Source organism: Panthera onca, chromosome X (genome assembly GCF_046562875.1).
Source record: "Panthera onca isolate mPanOnc1 chromosome X, mPanOnc1 haplotype 2, whole genome shotgun sequence".
Classification (NCBI taxonomy): domain Eukaryota; kingdom Metazoa; phylum Chordata; class Mammalia; order Carnivora; family Felidae; genus Panthera; species Panthera onca.
Genome location: NC_138357.1, coordinates 87,240,468 through 87,261,067, shown reverse-complemented (window position 1 = coordinate 87,261,067; position 20,600 = coordinate 87,240,468). Strand labels below are relative to the sequence as shown.

The 20,600-nt window shown below is 52.1% G+C and overlaps 3 protein-coding genes across 12 annotated transcripts in view; all 3 read right to left on the bottom strand.

The window, feature by feature from the left end:
- Positions 1-42: 42 nt before the first annotated feature.
- SLC35A2 (solute carrier family 35 member A2) lies at positions 43-10,172 on the bottom strand. 4 transcript variants are annotated; one of them, XM_081793900.1, is made up of 6 exons: positions 9,315-10,172; positions 8,519-9,098; positions 6,783-6,965; positions 3,526-3,677; positions 1,678-2,420; positions 43-344 (listed from the first exon to the last, which is right to left on the bottom strand). In XM_081793900.1, exons 2-6 carry the CDS (start codon positions 8,607-8,609, stop codon positions 317-319), a joined length of 1,197 nt encoding a protein of 398 aa, XP_081650026.1. In that variant the 5' UTR covers positions 8,610-9,098; positions 9,315-10,172; the 3' UTR covers positions 43-316. The 4 variants fall into 4 exon arrangements, with proteins under 4 accessions (XP_081650026.1, XP_081650027.1, XP_081650028.1 ...); XM_081793901.1 differs by lacking the exon at positions 8,519-9,098; XM_081793902.1 differs by lacking the exon at positions 9,315-10,172 and having other exon boundaries at positions 1,678-1,830; positions 8,519-9,274.
- Positions 10,173-10,281: 109 nt separating this feature from the next.
- PIM2 (Pim-2 proto-oncogene, serine/threonine kinase) lies at positions 10,282-15,269 on the bottom strand. The gene is made up of 6 exons (XM_081793904.1): positions 15,094-15,269; positions 14,849-14,958; positions 14,075-14,125; positions 12,235-12,607; positions 11,563-11,739; positions 10,282-11,464 (listed from the first exon to the last, which is right to left on the bottom strand). The coding sequence occupies exons 1-6, from the start codon at positions 15,152-15,154 to the stop codon at positions 11,301-11,303; spliced, it is 936 nt and encodes a 311-aa protein (XP_081650030.1). The 5' UTR covers positions 15,155-15,269; the 3' UTR covers positions 10,282-11,300.
- A 3,042-nt stretch (positions 15,270-18,311) lies between these two features.
- OTUD5 (OTU deubiquitinase 5) overlaps positions 18,312-20,600 on the bottom strand; it is a 28,086-nt gene continuing 25,797 nt past the window's right edge. For 5 of the 7 annotated variants that reach the window (XM_081793895.1, XM_081793892.1, XM_081793894.1 and 2 more), the window contains 3 exons: positions 19,942-20,143; positions 19,739-19,852; positions 18,312-19,434 (listed from right to left, as the gene is read on the bottom strand). In XM_081793895.1, coding sequence (XP_081650021.1) covers positions 19,310-19,434; positions 19,739-19,852; positions 19,942-20,143 — 441 coding nt within the window. In that variant the 3' untranslated portion in view covers positions 18,312-19,309. The remainder of the gene's footprint in view (positions 19,435-19,738; positions 19,853-19,941; positions 20,144-20,600) is intronic. The other 2 variants (XM_081793893.1, XM_081793897.1) reach the window with 1 other exon arrangement.

The window sequence follows — 20,600 nt, the reverse complement described above, 5'->3', positions numbered from 1 at the left end:
CTTCCTTCCCATGCACTTTTGAGGCTTCCCAACCCAAACTGGCAAGATGCAAAACACATTTTATTTGTAAAACTCACCTAAGAAAGTGCGGGAGTGGCAGGGATAGGGGGGTGGGGGTGGAGCCAGAGGCAGGGGTGGGTTCCTTCCATGCCCTCATTACCAGAGTTTGGCCGTGTTAGCCTTGCGTGGGGGTGGGGGGTGGGGCCAGGGAGGGTTCAGTGTCTACCTGCCCCCACCCCTAATACTGATCAGAGTTTGGTCCTGGCTGGGCCAGGGCAAGAAGGGAGAACGAGGCCAGCGTCTTCAATCCCAGCAGCTACGAACCCTTCACCTTGGTGAGCAACCTGTGGTGGGAATGGGGAGGAAAGAAAAACACAGAGAGCTGGGGTGGGCTGGCAGGTGGGTGTCCTGAGCAAGCGAGGGTGACAGTTGTGAGGCTGGTAGTTCCTGGGGTTAGTAATAGAGCCCCCGCAGAGTCCCCTGGGTCAGAAAGCTACACATGGACTAAATAAATACAACATCTTTATTTGGCATTGGGTATCCTGACATTTGTTCATTACAGTTCCTTAGAAAACAACCAAAAAATCAGAACAAATTAATCAAAAATAAAGATCCAATGACCCTATTTACACATAGCAAAGACAGCCCAGGCATCTCCCACGCGTGCATGTGCGCACGTGCACGCAAACGCACGCACGCACGTGCACACACATCCTGGGAGACAGTTAAGGGGTTAATAAGCGTTGAGGAGTGCAGGGGCAGGTTCCACATTCCAGCTGTTTTTAAGACACCCTTGGCCCTGTTACAAAGTAAGGGTGCCTCATACAGCCAGTGCGTATCAAGAGTGTGGTTGGCAGCTTAATTTTCCCTCTCAGAACGTCTCAGAAAATAACCCTGCGTCCAGCAACTGACAGTGTCTTAAGTTCAGTGAGATTCAATCACCCCAGTGACCTCGCCTGCCTGCTTTTCCCACACCCTGGATCATTAATTACCCGATTACACCACAAATTCCCAAACCTCTAAAAAACCGATGGCCCCCTGCTGCACCCTCCCCTGGACCAGGCAAAAAATCTCAGCTCCTACCCCTTCCTCCCCGGGGTGCTCACAACAGGCCCATTTTTCAAGGGTCTCCTGTCAGGAAAGCTGCCCCAAGGCCACACACAAAAAAAGACTGAGTGGCTAACACCATCCATTGTGGTTGTGAGGGAGGCAAGAAGGCCTCAAGCCATGGGAAGCTGAGCTCCACAGATCAGCATCTGTCACTAAAGAGCTGTAGGATTTTTGTCCAATTTGTCCTTACAAAGGTGGAGGGATTGCTGGGAGGGACTCTCCCAGTCATGGAAGACAGGACGCCTCTGGCTAAGGGCAGGCAAAAAAAGGCCTTGAATGACAATACTGCCAACCTGGTCCCCAAGGGGTTAACTTGGGGCAGAGGAGGCAGCTCTTAAGAACCCCCTCCAGGGGAGTGGGAGGTCAGTCTACAAGGAAGGGTTCATGTGATACCCTGCCCAGTTCCACGCCCCTCCAGAAGTCTCCATGACCCGGGAGAAAAGACTCGTCCAACCCCAGAGCCAGGCCCAGTGGCGACTCAGGTCCTGCAGATGCCCAACACCCTCCACCCAGTCCCCCTCCCTGTCTCCCCCCCCCACCACCAGCCCTCACTTCACCAGCACTGACTTTGGCAGAAAGGGCTCCGTGCTGAGGTCTCCACGATGGGAAGACAGCTTCGGTGGCGGCGGCTGCCCTGGAGGCTGCTGGTGAGTGCAGGGCCCGGAGGTGGAAGTGGAGGCAGAGGTGGAAGCTATGGCTTTGGCTGCACCTCGGGGAAGGCTGTAGAGGTAGACGGCACCGATGACCAGCCCAGCGCCAAGGGCAAACAACGGGTCCACATGGAAGCCAAAAAGGCGGATGGAGGCAACAGTGGACAGCACGATGGACAGGGAGGTGGCAAAGCCCTTGAGGATGTTGTCGGCGTACTTGACGACAACAGCCACCAGCAGCCCGCCAAAGGCCTGGTTGAGCACCACGCCCCAGACAGCAGGTGTGTACCCGAAAAAGAAGCCACGGCGGGCCACGGCAGTGCCTTCAGCCCACCAGAGCCCCACCAGGCCCAGGGCTGTGCCGAAGAGGCCCAGCTGCAGGTTGCGCAGCCACACCGAGCCTGAGCTGCCCTTGAGGATCTTCTCGAAGTAGACACCTGCGAATCCCGAGGACAGACACGAGGCCACCACAGCCGCTAGGCCCGCCCCAGGGTTCTGATCCAGCGGCCGAGGGCCCCCACCACCGGCTTGCTGTGCCTGGACGATGGCAACGCCAGTGAAGAGGAGCAGCAGGGAGGCCCACTGTAGCCGGGAAAGGCTGCGGTTCAGCATGAGCACGGAGAACAGTGCCGTGGTCAGGATCTTCAGCTGGTACGTCACCTGCGAGCGGTAGGTGGAAGGCACTAAGGGGTGTTCCCAACCCCCGACACGTGCACAATGGAGGGACGGGGTGGGGCAGACAACAATAAAAATATCCAGCCACTGGCCACTGACTGGCATGCAGCATGACATGCCTCCCAGAAAGTCCACAGCTGTGGAAGTCCCGGGCCACACCCAGGTCGACATCCCAACCCCATTTTCTGGCTGTGTGATGAGGAACAAAGCACTTGCCCTGTCTTGGCCCAGACATGATCTATAAAACACAGCTGTTGTATGTGAACCACTTCCCACGGTAGGTAAAGAATGGGCAGGGGCGCCTGGGTGGCGCAGTCGGTTAAGCGTCCGACTTCAGCCAGGTCACGATCTCGCCGTCCGTGAGTTCGAGCCCCGCGTCAGGCTCTGGGCTGATGGCTCGGAGCCTGGAGCCTGTTTCCGATTCTGTGTCTCCCTCTCTCTCTGCCCCTCCCCCGTTCATGCTCTGTCTCTCTCTGTCCCAAAAATAAATAAAAAACGTTGAAAAAAAAAAAAAAAAAAAAAAAAAAAAAAAAAAGAATGGGCAACAGGCTCTTTGATGAGGGCATTCGTGACAAATAGGTGCTGAAACAAATCCGCCACAATGACATCAGCAAACGTTTTGTGTGCCAGTGTGGGTCTAAGTACTTTGCATGAATCCATTCACTTAATGCTGATGTATGAAGTGGGCACTATTGTAACGTCCAACAGAAAGAGGAGAAAACTAATTAAGGCACAGAGAGGTTAAGTGATTTGCCCAAGATCACACAGCTGGAAAGTAGCAGAGCTGGCATTTGAACCCAGGCAGCCTGGCCCCAGAATCCAGGCTCTTCAACCATTTTCCAAGGCCGAAAGCTCACCTGTTGCCAACCAAGGGCACTTCCCAGGTATCATTTCTTTTAGCCGTCCCAGCCTCCTGGCGAGGCGGCATTCCCATTCTCAGTTCTCACAGATGAAGAAACCGAGGTTGAGGGAGAACCAAGGCCATTTCAAAGGTGACACGGCTCCTGCTCTCTGCAGCCCTCCCTTACCAGCAGCACACATCCCCCACCCTGGCCAGTTCCTCCCAGGCCATGCTGGGCATGGGGCTCACCTGGAAAGTGGCAGCTGGCAGGTTGGAGATGGCAACATACTGGAGGTTATTCTGCAAGGTGTAGATGAGAGACGGCACTGCGAGCTTGAGTGTGTCCACATACTGCACCAGGACAGCATCGTGGAGGAAGAGAGCCAGGTGCTTCACGTTACCTGGGTGGGGTGAAACACAGCCCCTTTTAGCACTGACTACACCAAAGAAGATCCTCTGAGGGCCAGGACTGGGCCTGGGCCTGTGTCTCCCAGCCCCCTGCTCTGACTCCCTGAGGGCCATTATGAGGTCTGTGTTATCAGTTTCCTGACAGTACAACCGCGTCCCTAGCGGGTGTCTCAGGTACCAGTCTGATGGACACAAAACAATCATCCTTAACACGGCGCCTGAGAATCAAGACCGTATTCACTCAGCTTACAGCCTACCTCCGTGGCAGAGTCCCATTCAGGGCAATCACTCAGTAAATGTCTGTACAAGGAAATAATCAGCATGAACTAGCTTGTGAAGCAGAAACCTTAGGAGCATGAAAGCAAGATTGTTTACCAGAGGGGAAGTTTTAGACTCGACTTTTACACTGATCCTAGCTCCTCACTGGCTGGCGAACTGCCTGAGGGCAGGGGCCACCTCCCAGTTAGACACTTCTCTCTGTCAGCCCCACACACAATCATGTGGTTGCCCTTGCCGCAGGGAAGAGTGGAAGCTTGACTATTAAGCAGAAAGTCTGTTTGGGATCTGCTCCCACCAATACATGAGAACACCTTCCTGTGTCATAAGGCCTTTGCAAAGCTCACCCCATTTTTTTTCAGTTCATCTTTAAAAAAATAAAAGATTTTAGGGGTGCCTGGGTGGCTCAGTTGGGTGCCTTCAGCCGAAGGGTCCAACTTCGGCTTAAGTCATGTTCTCATGACTCGTGGGTTCGAGCCCTGCGTCGGGCTCTGTGCTGACAGCTCAGAGCCTGGAGCCTGCTTCAGATTCTGTGTCTCCACCTCTCTCTGCCCCTCCCCCACTTGCAGTCTGTCTCTCTCTCAAAAATAAACATTAAAAAAAATTTTTTTTAAATACCAGCCCTATGAGGGCAAGATGCAGACTGCATTGCTAACACATCCACCTCCACAGCTGGAGCAGGGCCTGCTGCAGTGAGCACTTGAACTGTCTCAGAGTCAGTCAAAAACAGAGCAGATGGCCTGGCAGGGCATTATGTTAAGGGAAGGAAGTTAGACCAAGAAAGAGAAATACTGTATGATTTCATTTATTCATGGAATGTAAAAAAAAAAAAAAGCCTCAGGGAACTGGTGGTTGTCAGGGCAATGGCGGGGAGGATGGGCGGAATAGGTGAAGGGGATTAAGAGGTACAAACTCCCAGCTATAAAATAAATAAATCACAGGATGAAAAGTACAGCATAAGGAATGTAGTCAATAATATTGTAACAACTTTGTATGGTGACAGATGGTAACTACACTTACCACAGTGAACACCGTGTAATGTACAGAATTATTGAATCACTATGTTGTACACCTGAAACTAATAGAATATTACAGTTGCCCCTTGAGCAACCAACAGGAGGTTGGGGCACCAACCTCGCGCACAGTCAAAAATCCATGTATAGAGGGGCCTGGATGGCTGTCTGTTGGGCATACAACTTCGGCTCAGGTCATGATCTCACAGGTCCTGGGTTCGAGCTCTGTGTCTGCCTCTGTGCTGACAGCTCAGAGCCTGGGGCCTGCTTCAGATTCTCCCTTTCTCTCTGCCCCTCCCACTTGTGCTCTCTCTCTCTCTCAAAAAAAAACATTAAATGTTTTTTTAAATCCACGTATAACTTTTGATTTCCCCCAAACTTAACTCCAATAGCCTACTGTTGACTGGAAGCCTTATCGATAACATAGTAATTGATATGTATTTTGTATGTTAATATGTATTATATGCTGTATTCTTACCATAAAGTAAGCTAGAGAAAAAAATCATAAGGAAAATGCATTTTCAATACTGTAGTGTATTTATAAGAAAAAAAAACTTGGGGCACCTAGGTGGTTCAGTCGGTTAAGCATCTGACTTCGGCTCAGGTCAAGTTCTCATGGTTCCTGAGTCCCGCCTTTAGCTCTGTGCTGACAGCACAGAGCCTGCTTGGGATTCTCTCTCCTTCTCCTTCTGCCCCTCCCCCACTCATGTGCTCTGTTTCTCTCTCTCAAAATAAATAAATAAACTTAATTTTAAAAATATACTGAGGGCAGAGCTAGATCGTACATCTATATCCTTTACACACGCAAGGCCTTTATAGAGAAATGATTGGTAACGTTTTAAAGGAGGGCTTTAAATTAGTAGATAAATCCACCTTACAGGAAATACAGAGGATAAAAGAACATGTTAAATGATACCACAGGGAGGCAGCCAGCAAAATCCAGGCCACCCAAAATCTACAAGACATACAACCTGCTCTCTTCAACAAATTAACTGCAGATCAAAAAGAGCTGGAGGGGAGCCCTGAGGTTGACAGACCTAGAAGCCATCAACCAACTACAAGACACTGACCATATATAAACCTGACTGAGACAAATTCTTAAGACCTGTTAGGATATTTGAGAAACCATTATAAATGTGAACACTTGACTGGATATGTGATTATTTTATTAACTTTAAAAATTATTAATTTTCTGGTGTATGATTTTTAGATATCGCAGTAATTTTTTTAATGTACAAAAATATTTATTCAGGACTGTAAGGGGGGATTTACTGCAAAATAATACTTAGTTCATGTGGGACATACTGTAGTATAATAAGGCAGGGGGTGGGTACATGAGCAGACATGTAGACTGGCAGTGAGTGGATAATCACTGATGCTGTTTAATGGTAGAGTGGTCATGGGTTGAAAACTGATGAATCTGGGTGATGGGTACATGGACATTTTATTATTACCTCCGATTTTATGTATGTTTAACATTATCCATAACGCAAAGTTAAAGGGAAATAACTGAATCACTATGTAATGGTCACCTGATACCTTATGGGCACAGATGGTCTCACTCCTACAGTCCACACAGGCCAGCTCCCAGGGGATTAGGGATATAAAAGTGTGGGTGCAGCTACTCATACCTGGAGGGACAAGGCAGCTTAGCTACACATACATATTCTCCAGGCAATTTCACGGACTCAGTGATACTCCCCCAGCAAACCCAAAACTCCCCCAGCAAACCCTCCATGTGGGGATGGGTACACACCCACACAGTCCCACCCGCCAACTCCAGTGCAGCACCCCCTTTCTGGTTCATACCCCTCTTCTGTGCGAAGAGCAGCAGCAGGCAGGTGAGACCTTTGAGCACTTCAGCCATGACCACAGCAGTGGTGGCAAAGAAGCGGTCCCCAGGCAGTGTGCGGGCATAACGGATGCTGAGGATGAGGGAGGCATTCTGGACTACCAGCACAGCTAGGGATATGTATTTGAGGCGCCGGTGAGCTGTGGGGAATGGAATGAGCAAGGGGGAAGAAGGGATCAGAAGCTGCTGGGGCACAGCCACACCACCACCTTCCCCCTCACTCCTTTCTCAACCAGGATCTTCCTAGCCACTTGCCACTTCCTCCCTCTGCCTCCTTCTCCTAACCCAATGAGGGTATGACTCCCATCTACTTCTACTGCCTCAACAGGCAGGAAGGGCCACAAAGGGAGAAATGGGCCTCACCCTGTCCAGCCCATACTTGGAATCCTTGGTGAGGTATCAGGAAATGGCTAGGGCAGGTTCTGGACACACTCTGGCCCCCTCTCCCCCTCTTCTGTGTGAGAAGCAACCCACGCCCAGACAGAATACCAACTACATTCTCAACATTTGAGTGCTGACCGTCTGCCTATCACTGGGCTAAAGGATTTTATATGCATTACCTCAACAGACCTCTATATTGCTCTGATCTCTGAATGAGCTACAAGGATTCCATTCTATGGATGAGCAAACCGAAGACTTATATGAAATGATGCTTCTATTTAATGAGAGGCTGTCCTATGTAAAGAATGATACCTCAATACAGGGACCACTGTATAAGGCATGTCCACCCCCTAGTAACGGTCTTTCTCCCATCTAAAATATCATTTCATCCCCTTCAACTATGAATGGTCTCTCCAACTCCTACCTTGTATGACCACCAGAGTCCACCTGACCCAGAATGGTTTCATAAACATAAGAAATAATTCCTCCACAGTCCCTAGGATTGAACCCCATATAATAAATGGTTATTGCACCAAGAATGGTCTGGTTCCCTCTAGACATAAGGAAATATTTTTCTATACTCCACATGGTCCAGTCATCCTCCAACCACCGCACCACCCCTACCTCCAGCCAAGGAATCATTCCTGTTCTACTCACACTCATAACGAACTCTCCCCGCTATAAAGAAGGGCCCTGCACCCTTAGAAAGTCTTTTCTCTGCCATATAAGGAAGGACCCTCCCACTCCAACCTGCAATGAACTCTACCTCCACTAGGAAGGGTCCCCCCCCAATGGTCCTCTCCCCTTCTTATGACAGACATACCAATCCTCAAAATGGACCCTCTTAAGTTGTGTAAGGAAGGACCCGCCCCACCCTAACTCACAATAGCCCCTATCCCTTTATAAGGAAGAAACCACCACTCTCAGAATAGCTTTTCTCTTCTATAAGGAAGAACTTCCCCACCCTCAGAATGCTCTCTCCCTTCTATAAGGACGGACCCCCCCCACACACACACACACTCAGAATGGTCTTAATGATCTTAGCCTCCACCAAAAGGAATAACCCCCCAGACTCAGAATGATCTCTGCTCTCCATATGCGGAAGGAACCCTCCATCACCTTCAGAATGGTCTCTTCCCCGCCTTCCAACACACTCACGACAGTCCGTTCCGTCCTCCATCCCCCACCCCCCCAACACACATAGGTCGGTCCATATGGGATGCTCCCTCCAGCTTCGGTGAGGAACCTTCCTGACCCCCCAGCGATCTCGACTCTCGCCCCGCCGCCCCTGCTTGGTCACAACCTGTCTCACCCGCACTCGCTGTCCCAGGCTCCAACGCCCCCGCGGAGACCACCCCAGGTCCTGCCGCCGCGGTGGAACCGCCAGACCCAACCGCTGCCATGTTGGCATCTGCCTGGTCCGTCCCCTCGGCAACAGCAGGCCACTTCCGTGTCCCTCACTTCCGCTTCCGGGCCTCTTGGGTGGGGCCGGGACAAGCGAGGGGCTGGCCGGAGCCGGGGCTTTCCTCGTCCGCTCCCGAACAGTGAATCTAAGACCGCGGCCTTGGGATTTCCAGATTTTGTCGGGAAGGGGAGACCCGACGGGCGGCCGGCTCAGCCTCTTGATGTCTCTACAGAGCCTCATTGGCTTATTCCCGTTACCAGACCCGCCCTCATCTTCATTGATCCTGCTTTCCAGATCACCCGCCCATCCTATGTCCTCGTCTCATTGGTTCAGCTGACCCTCTTCTATCTCGGCTCTTTATTGGCACCTTCTACAAGAGGATACCTCCCTTTCCGCATCAAAACTCCTGGGTCCTTTCTGGTTGGACTGAAGTTCCCCTTTCTCCCACCTCCAGCGAGGTCCCGCCTCCTGGAGAGCCCGCGGGCATCTGGGAGGAAAATGAGACCGAGGGGGCGGGGCGGGTGTGCGTCAAGTTTCATCAAGCAGATGAAAGCAGAGCGGTTGAGGCCACACAAGTGACAGGGCATAGGAGAATTGAGACTGGAGGATAAATGAGCCCCTATTGAGGGTGCGAAGGAGACCCGTAAGCCAGCAGGTGAGGCGGCGTTCAGGTTAGCTTTTGAAAGAGGGGGAGGGGGCGCACCTGGGTGGCTCAGTCAGTTAAACCAAGCGTCCCACTTCGGCTCAGGTCATGATCTCCTGGCTCCTGAGTTCGGGCCCCGCGTCAGCTGGGGAGCCTAGAGCCTGCTTCAGATTCTGTGTCTCCCTCTCTCTCTCAAAAAAGAAAAAAAAAAGGGGGGGGGGCAAGAGAGGGTTCAGCTGAGGTCAGGACAAGTGAAACCAAGACAGAACAGGGCAGGTATGTCAAAAAGTGAGGACTGAGGGGCGCCTGGGTGCCTCAGTCAGTTAAGCGTTGGGCTTTGGCTCAGGTCACGATCTCCAGGTTCGTGAATTTGTGCCCCGCAACTGGCTCTGTGTTGACAGCCTGGAGCCTACTTCAGATTGTATCTCCCTCTCTCTGAACTCTACCCGTTTGCACGCTCTCTCTCAAAAATAAACAATTTTAAAAAACTAAAAAAAAAATAGAAGTGAGGAATGAGAGATGAGAGGGATGAACAAGTTAAGACTGCAAGGGAGACATGAGAACATAGGGGCAAAACATGTGACTTACACCCTGAATGTTACAAGGAAACAAGGAAAGGCTGGGAAGGTTTTTGTCTGTGCCCAACCCTGACCCCTCCCTCATCAGTGCCCTGAAAGGCATTTTCTCTTGTGGGAGGATTTTATTTCCTCCCCTGGGGGTGAGGAAAGCAGTTTTCTCTGCCTGAGCAAGCCCATTTTTGATTCGGGAAGTGTCTCAAACATCTTCAGTGTCTATGGTATCTCTAATGGAGTCCTTCTGCACATCCTGGGAGCTACATAAGAGCTGAAGAGGGGGAAATCAAGTTTTTCTTTGTGGTCCTGCTTAAATGAACCCTAAAGGAGCTTTAGGATGGTACCACAAGGCTAAGAATCCCCAAGAGCTGAGGAGAGCTCCAGCCCACCTCCCTCTTGGCTCAGCATACAGATGCTCCATAATTGCCTCACTGTATCTACAAATGGCCAGTCACTTCTGATTCTATAACATTTATTAAGTAGTGGGTTTCCTTGCTGCATCTACAATGGCCAGTCGCTTCTGATTCTATAACATTTATTAAATAGTGGGTTTCCACACATGGCTTTTTAAATAATCCAGGCAGGGGGAGAAGGAAGAGGAGGACACAGTTGGAGTTCCCCTCCCACCAATACATAAGTATTTACATTTCAGCAACTGGACAATCCTGGCTCAGAAGGAGGCAGCAAGAATCCGAAAAAGATGGAGGGGGGGGCCCCAGGAGAACAAACAAGACTTATTTCCCCCACCCCATCCCCCAAAAAACCATCCACCCCATCCTAGCGGACTCTGGTGGTGTCCATCTTCCATTCCTTCCCCAAATCATGGAAGAAGGGTTCTCCTCACCAGAATAAGAGCACTTGGGATAACAGAGTAGGGTCCCCTCACCAAAAAAAATTAATAATAATAAAATAAAATAATAATAAAAAAATTAAAAAAAAGTCCTGGAATAACAATAGGGCATTACCTCCCCCAGAATAAATAACCCTGGGCTGAGGTAGGCAAGCAGCTTGACTGAATATAGACCCTGGGCTAGGGGAAAGGGTCCCTTTGCTAAAATAAGAGCTGCTGGGGCATTGGAGGGAAAGCACCCTTGCCCAAGTGAGAGCATTTAAACTAAGTGTGTGCGGTGGTAGCAGGAGGTGCCAGTGTAGGGGTTACAACTTATCAGAATAAGAGTCCTGGGGCTCAGAATGGAAGTAACTTCAAACCAAATAAACACCCTTAGCAAAATGAGAAATATGGAAGTCCCCCCCTCCAGAATAAGAGATGTAAGTTCTGGGAGGAAGGCTCCTTAGCAGGATTGGGATGGGGACTGGGCAGACTTGGCTTATGTCTCCTGATCCCTGATCCCCAATCTCTGACCCTAGTAACACTGGATTTTTACTGACCTGTATAACCAGGTCAACAGATATCCATCTATCCCTGTGGCATGCCATGGGACGGGTATTTAAACTAGTGGGGGCCTGGCCAGGACTAGGGCAGCAGGGACCAGGCCAAAGGGGTGGGACCCCCCGTGGGGGCATTGAGGGATGCATCCTCAGCTGGTGTCTGCATCCAGGGGTCCAGCAGTATCTCCTCCAGTGAGGGTCGGGCAGAGGGTTTGGGGGCCAGGCACCGGCGGATTAGGGCACAGCAGTCTGCAGATCAGAAGTACACAGAAGATTAGCAGTCAGTTCGGGGCACTAGTCCCTGGGAAGGATGCAGTCCACTGGGATGGGACCAGTGAAGGCCTCACCTGGGGAGACATGGGCAGGGAAGTGGAGCTCAGCCTCCAGAATCTCCTGGTCCCTCTCAAAGGGAATGTCCCCGCACACCATGTCATAGAGGAGGATGCCCAATGACCAGACAGTGGCTGGGAGCGCGTGGTACTGGTGACGAGAGATCCACTCTGGGGGGCTGTACACCCTTGTTCCTGCACACAAGCCAGAGATTAGACCACTCTCTGATAATGCCCTTCTCCCACCTCACCCTCCCCAGGAAGTGTGGTCCCCTCACCAGAATTAAGAGAACTCAGTACACGAGCAGGGTTCCCTCACCAGAATAGGAGCTCTTTAAAAATAACAGCAGAGTCTCATCATTAGAAAAAGGTAATAGCAGAGTGCCCTCAACAGAACAAAAGCACTTAAAAGTAACAGTAGGATCCCTTTACCAGATAGAAAAGGAATATTCAGGATAACACAATCCCCTTACCAGAATAAGAACCCTGAACAAGGTCTAGGCATTGTCAGAAGATGGACTTTATCAGAGGACAAGGCTTGAGCATTCCCAGTATTAAAGATCAAGAACCTTATAAAGGTGCAATACAGATCAAGGATTACAGGACACCCCAGCACTAGGGGCCAATGATCAAGAGACCACAAAGATAAAAGGTAAAAAATCCCCCCACTGAGATTTAGGGAAGACTTACCATCAAAATCAGTATAGGGTTCATCATGAAGTAGGGCACCGGAACCAAAATCAATGAGTTTGGCACAGCCCCGGCGAAGGTCCATCAAGATGTTCTCGTCCTTGATGTCACGATGGACAACTCCACGAGCATGGCAATGCCGAACAGCTGCCACTACCTGGGCAAAGAGGCAGCGGCTTCGGCCTTCACCTAATGGGCCCTGCTCTGTGATGTAGTCAAAGAGATCCTGGGCAGGCAAAGGTCGCTCGAGGACCAGCATGAAGCCTTCTGGTGTTTCAAACCAGTCAAGCAGGCGGATCACACCAGGGTGCCCACCACCTGCACCCACCTTCCATAGCAGTGCCACTTCCAGTGGGCATGTGACTGAGTCTGACTGTGAGGGGAAGAGGAGAAGAGAGAACACAGACGTCAGGGCAGCAGCTGTGAGGCGGACTTCTTGCCTGAACTTAATTCATAGCCCCTCAGCCTCCTGACTTTGTGGTCTTCAGCAACCCACTTCCCTCCCTGAGCCTCAGTTCCCTAGCCTTAAGGGCCACTGCAAAGGTGGTTTGAGCCAAAATCCTATGAACATCTGACTCAGTAACTATTTGAATAAATGAAAGTGGTTCTTAAAAAAAAAAGCCTTCTGCAGAAGGAGCAACTGATGAACACTACTATGTAATAGTGTATCTTTTGTTCACTGGCATCTCAGAAAAGATTACAACAGTACCTTACATACAGTATATGCTCAATAAATAGCTGTTAAATAGCTGAAAGTACTCTATAGCATAGAGTCTAACACAGAGTTAGCACTCAATAAATACTATTATTGTGTAATAGTTGTAATGTTTTGTTCACTGACATAGCTCAAACACTAGAACAGGGTCTGGTAACAGGGCAGGGCTTAATACATGTTTGTTAAACAGGTAAAAGCAATTAGTAGAAAGGACCTAGCACAAAATTAGCTCTCAATAAATGTAATATTTTGCCAAATGCCTAAAACTGTGCCTGGCACATAGTAGGTGCTCAATATACATTTGTTAAATAGCTGAAGCTGATTAAGTACAAAGGAACAAAGTAAGAACTCAACATCATGTGATGTTTTGTCACTGACACCAAACATCTATAGAACTGTGTTGCAAGTACTCAGTGGGACTTGGAACACAGTAAGCTTTGATGATGAAGCAAAACCTGAGACATACAGTCAGTGCTCAATAAAAGGCATAAATGCTAGGCCATAAAAGCGCCTCACGCTAGAAGCCCAACGCGGGCACGAGGGCTGCCAGAAGCAGCCTCCCAGCCTGAGGTGGGGCCCTCTCCCGGCCAGTCCACTGACTTGCACAGCCGCAGACAAGTTTTCTCACGGTGGTGAAAATTCCGCTACTGCGCAGGCGCACCTTCTCCCTCCGGGTCCCACAACCTGCGCGGGCGCACTCTCCCCTAGAGTCCGCCAGGGGGCGCTCGCACCCCTACAACTAGCCCAGACCCGCCCAGTTGTCCGTTAGCGTTCTAACGGCCGGAGTGAAGCAGCCACCGTCACCATGGCAACCAGTGACCTCTGCCCCTCTTTCCCCACCAGCATGCCCCGCGGGCAGCCCCCGAGGCAATGTTCGGAGGGAGAAGGAGAAAGGCGGTTTGGAGGGGAGAATCCAAGGCCATGGGGGTAGCTGGGGTGAGAACTGTTTGGAGGTGTGGATGTCACCACAGGGGAGTAAACACGGGCTGGTAAGAGTGTTCTCCTCACCATTACAGGGCCCAGGGAATCATACAAGCCCTAGAAAGGCAAGGGGGTGAGTCCCTCGCCAGGGCCCATCGTCAGAGATGGCGTCGCCAGGTCAGGCAGGACTCCAAAGATACTCACCAAGGGGGACCAGCCCAACACACGATTCCGGGGGATCACTTTGATGGCCACCTGGAGAAGGGGGCTGAGGTGAGGGGACCAGCAGATGACCCCCAGGTCCCTCCTAGTCTTGACCCTCACCCCAGTCTTTCTGGTCCCAACCTCGCCACGCCACAACCCAAAATGAGCTGGAGCTTCTCCCCTGCTCTCCAAGTGCTCAGAACCAAGTTCACCTCTCCCATCATCCTTAGCCCTGGGTTCTCCCTTCTCAGGCTTCAGGCCCCTCGCTCCAGCTCCTCAGCTCTGAATTTCCTAATACCCCAAGCCCTCGATCTTTCCATCCAGCTCCAGGACACCCCAACTCTCTACCACCGGGGTCCTGGTGCTCAGGACTCCACGCTGGACATCTGCCCTCAAAATCCCCCAAATCTCAGCTCTGAATCTCCACCTTCCCACACAGATACATATCCCCTGGATCCCAGGATCTAGAGTCCTCACGACCTCCCAGTCTTCAGTCTCACCCCCCGGACCCCCAGAATCTCTGCCCTGAAACCCCTCTCCCCCCACATACCCACCTGGATCGCCACACACACAAACAAGCGCGCGCACGTGCGCGCGCTCGGGCACCCCCACCAACCTGGATCCTGGTCCTCATGACCCTACCACGCACACATTGTTGTTTCATCCCCTGGTCAGTCAGCATCCCAGCCCCGGGACTCCCTCCCCCGCCGCGCACACACACGCGCACACGCACACGCACACCCCTGACCCACCCAGGACCCTCGTGGTGGATACCTGGAGTCGGTCTGTGACGCGATGTCCTGCGAAGACGGTACCAAAGCCCCCCTTACCAAGGAGAGGGCCAAGTCGGTACTCGGCCTCGAACGCTTCCCGATCCTTGCCTCCTACGCAGGCGGGGGCGAGGAAGTCAGGGTGGCTGCGTGCTGAGCCCGGCTGCGACCCTCTCCTCCCCTCCTCCCGCGCCGCCCTCAATCACTTCAGCCCGCCCGGCCTAGTCGCGGTAGGGGAGCCTCGCTCACCTGGCGGCGGCGTGGGGGTCACCGGGGCCACGGGGAGCCCTTGCAGAGGCTTAGTCAACATGGAGGAGGTGCTGCGCAGATTGAGCCCGCTGAGCCCGCAGGGCGTGGACGCCCGGGGCAGTGAGGCTGGTGAGCCAGGACTTGGGGGCGCCAGGGTGGAAGGCAGAGAAGCTGGTGGCCCAGAAGGGCCCTCAAACAGCGTAACGTTCGGATTCGACGCGCGCGCCAGCCCTAACGCTACTGAGCCGGGGCACGCGCCTCCCGAGAGAGTCGCCCCGGGCGACAGCCCCGCCCACTTGGCTTTGATCAATCCAGACGCGGCACCTGCTGTACCCCAGCCAATCGGAGCCAGCCCTTATTTGCATACCACCCTCAACGTTTCAAGTACCCCCTTATGCAAATACATGCCCGGATCTTCCGCGGGGGCCGGGCCCGCATGCAAATATGGGGGGCGCGCGCGAAGAGGAAACCGGTTCTGGGAATCCCTTTGCAGCGACCGCATTTGTTTTGGTTGTTGCGCGGTGTTGTTTTTATATATATGCGTGTGTGTATGTGTATAGATATAAACTTAAAAAAATAACTGCACCGCCTCCTTTCCTAGGAAGTTGGTTTGCAGCCGCTGCTTCGAGATTAGCGCGGAGATAATGCCAGGCCCGGCTTCTAAGAATGCGAGCCTGTGGCTACCCTGGACCCGGTCCCCGAAGAGTGCTCAGCACCCAGGACCAGAGCCCTCAAGGCGACCGGCGGCCTCTCCCCCCAAACTGAAGCCGGGGATCCTGGAAGAATCCGCCCAGCTTCCAGGGAGGGGTAGCCCTCCTGACCACCACCGCGGGGGACGCGCTGGTCAAAGACAGCGTTCCCAAGCCCTGAGGCGGAGGTCTATGGTGTGTTTTTAGAGCCCTTAACCTGACCAGACCTGGCTAGGTCTGGCCATGAGCCCAGTCAGCACGTCTAGAATCTGGAATGGCAGGGGGAAGTGGATCTTGGGCGGGGGTGAGGAGCAAGCCAGAGTGATGGTGGCGTGGGGGTATGCTTCCAAACGGCAGAGACGGACGGGGAGAGCTCAGACAGGTGGCAAAATACCCTCAGTCACAAATTTGTGAAAAATAAGTACAGTGTCATGCCACAAGAAGATATGCACTCAAGGCACTCACAAAAGTACCATATGATATACACAAAACCCATACTGTCAGACACATTCATGTAAACTTACATGACACAGATGCAGACACGTACTGTCACAGAGACTGACATCCACTGTCAGGCAGGCATGCTGCCAGTTATGTCCCAGAATGACACCCAGAGAAACACTGTTACAGAAAGACAGGCACTCCAGAGAGACTCACATGGACCTACATTGCCATGTGACAATGACACAAAAATGTCAGACTCACCACCACCAGAACTTGTCACGATACTGGCACCATCAGACACACACTATCACAGGAAGACTTGTACTGTCCCAGAAATGAGAGACCTCGTGGCTGTCACAGAAAGACACACAGATGCTCCAGAGACACCCAAGTACTGCTCCAAAGGCAGACATAAATACTTATGCAACAGAGCCACATGGATAGGCAGTGTCACAAAAACAGATGTGGATAGACCCAGTCAGACACACAACCAGCAAACATGCAGCGTTGTCACTGAAATTGTCCAGAAATAGCTACCTAGAATCTGTCAAAGGAATACAAACGGACATCTACCCCATCAGAATGAAACCACAGATGCACTGTCACAGACAGACCCACGCAGACATGCACTTGTCTCAGAAACAGGCATAAACTGTCAGAGATAGAGTCCCACACTCAGTCACCATCTGACACACCTGGAAACAAGCCCTTGTCACACACACTGGAGACACTGTGAGAGGCACGTGAAGACTTGGACTCACCAAAGTCACACACAGACAACACTCAAAAAGCAAATACACACATGTACTCTCCCTTATTCATCCAGTATTTATTAGGGGTCTACTGTAAGCCTGCCAGGCCCTGGCAGGGGTGCAGATATTAAGAGATACACAGATTAAGTCAGGCATCACAGCCCTTGCACAGTTATTGGGGAAGAAGTAAAGACACATTTGTGGATAGAAGTGAGAATGTGGAGTCACACAGGACTTCTCAGAAGGTGACCTTCTACCCATCTTGAAGGACAAGGTTGGGGGCTCAGGACAGGGGAAGGGCAAATTCCAGGCAGAGGCCAATGAAACTGGACAGAGCAGCAAGAAGAGGTAGGCAGGGGCCAAATGGTGCAGAGACTTCAGTATTAGGATAATAAATACTATCTGCTAACATCTGAGCTCTCAGAACGTGCCAGGCACCGTGCTATCATACATTATATTGACCACATGCATTCTCTCTCTGTGCTCACAACCAGAGTGTGAGGTAGTAGACATTAATCACTCCTGTTGTACACGTGGTGGGACCCTTGAAACTCACAGAGCCTGTGATTTGACCAAGGCCACACATCTAGAAAAAGCCAGGTAGGTTTCAAACCAACTCTCCAACATCTGCATGCATGACCAGTGAATTCCAGACACCCCACACGTGGCCACCTGGCCAGCCATGCCTTCACTGGCAGACCTAGACATGCACCCTTCCACATGGGCCCCATTAGTGAGGCACAGCAAACAAACAAACCAACCCCATTCTTGACAAAACATGGGGACCAGCCATCCTTCTCTGCCTTGACTTTACCCCAAGGAAAAGCAGACAGGGGTGTTAGAAGACTGGGGACATCAATAAGAAAGGACTTAACCATTCCTTAAACCCAGGAGGCCCCACCAGTCAATTCCACTAAACTTACATTGATATGAGGCCTCTGTTGTGCCTTTCCAAAGCATTCCTCATCAAAGATCACAAGGAAAGAGCAAACGTATGCAGGCAAGGAGGCAGGCAGAGAAATTGGAAGTTCAGTCCCAGCCCTCAAGCTCATAGTCCTCTGCTCCCATCATACCCCAGGACACAAGGTGGGCAGGCTACATGTGCCAGTATTGAGGCAGAGGCAGCAGGCAAAGATGGAACTTTCTTGCTAGGAACGGGTCCAGAAGTTGGTTTAGTGAGCAGTGAATCAAATATGAGCAAACCCCAGGCCTGGGGAAATACCGTACTGGAGAGCATGCAGCCCTCAAAGGTCAAGCCAAGGCCTATGCCATCACCGCCTCTGCCCAAAGCCCCATCCATCCCATGCCCCACACAGAACAGAGGCGCTCAGGGGAAACTGACATTTGGTTTTATTGTGCCAAGGACATTACAGATGGTGGATCTTGTCAACACCTGCAGGGCACAGGTGCCTCATCTGTTGAGGCTGCTCCCACTCCCCACACTCAAATCCTGGGCAGGCAGTGGCTGCCATGATCCTCAAAGGTGCCTCCCACCCCAAGATTCCAAAGAGACCAGTGGTGGTGGTGGTAGTGGTGGTGGTGGTGTGGAAGCAATAGGAATGCAGCGAGGTCAGAGTCTCAGTGTCCAAAGCCCATATGACACCTGCCCCCCTGCCCCCCACCCTGCCCCGGCTTGCACTCTAGACACTGCCCACCTCCACAGAGCTGGAGGCTGGAGACAGCAACCACATCTTTGGGCTCCCTCTGTGGCCCATGGCCTGCCTGCTCCCAAACCAGAGATGCCGCCTTCACAGAGCCAATGCTGTTGTCTACATCATTTTGGATTGATTGATTTTATAAGATAAAAGTACATTTTAATAAAGAAAAAATTCAACATTGAAGGCTCAGACATTCTTGGGGTACTGGGAAGGGGAATTCCCACTTCTTCCTCGCACCTTCCCAGCATCATTGTGGAGGTGGGGGTAACAAGTTTTTCTGAAGTTGGAAAAAACAGGGCAGGGAGTGAGGGGGGCAGGGAGACTTTCCTCTGTCTGAATGTTTCTCCTCAGGGACTGCCTGGCTGCCAGTTGGTTTGTCTCTGTGTGCCTCTCGCCTATGTTCGGCACCCTTGCCCAAGTCCCCTGTGGAGTGCAGGGATGGTGCTGTGCAGGGGGCAACAGGGCACGTCAGCTGGCGAAGAGACGGGTGATGGTGGTGGTGGCAGCGATGAAAGGGGGTGCAGTGGTGGGTCAGCCAGAGGGAAGTGGGGAAGAGGGAAACGAAGGGAGAGAGGGAAGAAGGCAAGAGGGAAGAAAGCCAAAGAAGGTGGGTCGGCACCGGAGGGCAGGAGTGGTGGGGGTTGGGAGATGGTCTCCAGTCTCTGGGTCTCCATCAACTCTTGTCTGGGGGTGGATCTCTGTGCACTTTGTTTTTCTTCATACTGTCTAGGTATTCCTGTTGGGACACTGCCAGCACCGATGCTAGGATCTCATCATCATCCCAGTCATTCAGACCTGCTGGGCCAAGAGGAAGGGGAAAAGGATGATGGAGCACTTCCAGCCCTCCTTCTCTTCACCCTTTGCTGATCCCTGGCTCTAGAGAGATCCTATCCAGGCCCCTCTACATTTCTATGGAGAAGGCTCCTCCGGGCCTATGAAATCCCATTCAGATCCCCTCCGGACACATCCCTTGGGTTTGAAAAATTCCCTTTTCTTGGGTAGATGGCCAGAGGTCTGGAAGGCCCCCCTCATGGGGTCTGTTGGTTCTTCTCTCTCCCCAATTCCCAGCTGGCCTCTGGGCCCCTAGACAGAGGAGGCTTACCAAACGCAGAGGGGGACATCTGCTGAATGAGGGCCCGGCACTCCAGAGCAGGGTAGAGGGACACGAGGGGGGGAGTAGCCCGGTCAGCCCCTGCCGAGAACTGGCTGCTTGTACCTGGGGCAGAGGGATAGTCAGAGGCAGGGCCCAGGACCTAGGCAGCACCTCCTAACCCCAGCATGCTTCCCTGTCACCAACTCACTGACCTGGTGCACAGGGTGAAGGAGGTTTGGCAAGAGCTAAGACAGTGCCTGGGGAAGGGGGCTTGATGCCCAACTCGGTGTGCAGCTCAGGGTGCTCGGGTGAAGAGGCTGAACTCCGCTGCCGCGGGGACCTATTGGTCCACTCCTCTAGGCCACTGGAGGCTGCTGCTGTGGCAGAACTGCATGTGGCGCTGGCTTTCCGGGGCTGCAGTGGGAAGGAGGAGGAGGGAGGAAGGAAGGACCAACGCCAGTCACGACCCTCCTATGCCCCATCCCTGAGGGCTGGCTCCCTCCCGGAATCCTGGCTATGATACAGTTTCTACATAGGCCACCATCATTCCTGGCCACACAGCAGACCACAGGACAAAGGTAAGCTCCTTAATCCTCCCTCACACCCTTACAGCCAATTTGACAGGGAACCTATACTTCCACCTTCAAAATCCATTCAGACTCCATCCCCTTTTCTCCTTCCTTCCTAGCCAGCTCTGCCATCAGTTACCACTGGGACTATTCTAGTAGCCTCTGCCTCACAGGCCCCTGCTTCTACCCCTGCCCCCTAGATTCCATGTTGCACTCAGCAATCAGGGGGATCCTGTCCCTCCTCTGCTCACAACTCTCCAAATGGCTTCTGCCTCACTCACAGTAAAAGCCAAAGTCCTCAC

What these genes read in the sequence shown, in the direction of transcription:
- SLC35A2 (XM_081793900.1), bottom strand. Translation starts at nt 8,609, where the DNA reads ATGGCAGCGGTTGGGTCTGGCGGTTCCACCGCGGCGGCAGGACCTGGG. An exon ending in GCCTGGGACAGCGAGTGCGG is followed by an intron (nt 6,966 to 8,518) that starts GTGAGACAGGTT and finishes CATTCCCCACAG; the next exon opens with CTCACCGGCGCCTCAAATAC. An exon ending in TGCCAGCTGCCACTTTCCAG is followed by an intron (nt 2,421 to 3,525) that starts GTGAGCCCCATG and finishes TACCGCTCGCAG; the next exon opens with GTGACGTACCAGCTGAAGAT.
- PIM2 (XM_081793904.1), bottom strand. Translation starts at nt 15,154, where the DNA reads ATGTTGACTAAGCCTCTGCAAGGGCTCCCCGTGGCCCCGGTGACCCCC. An exon ending in ACCCTATACTGATTTTGATG is followed by an intron (nt 11,740 to 12,234) that starts GTAAGTCTTCCC and finishes GCTTGTGTGCAG; the next exon opens with GAACAAGGGTGTACAGCCCC. An exon ending in CCCTGCCCATGTCTCCCCAG is followed by an intron (nt 11,465 to 11,562) that starts GTGAGGCCTTCA and finishes TCTGATCTGCAG; the next exon opens with ACTGCTGTGCCCTAATCCGC.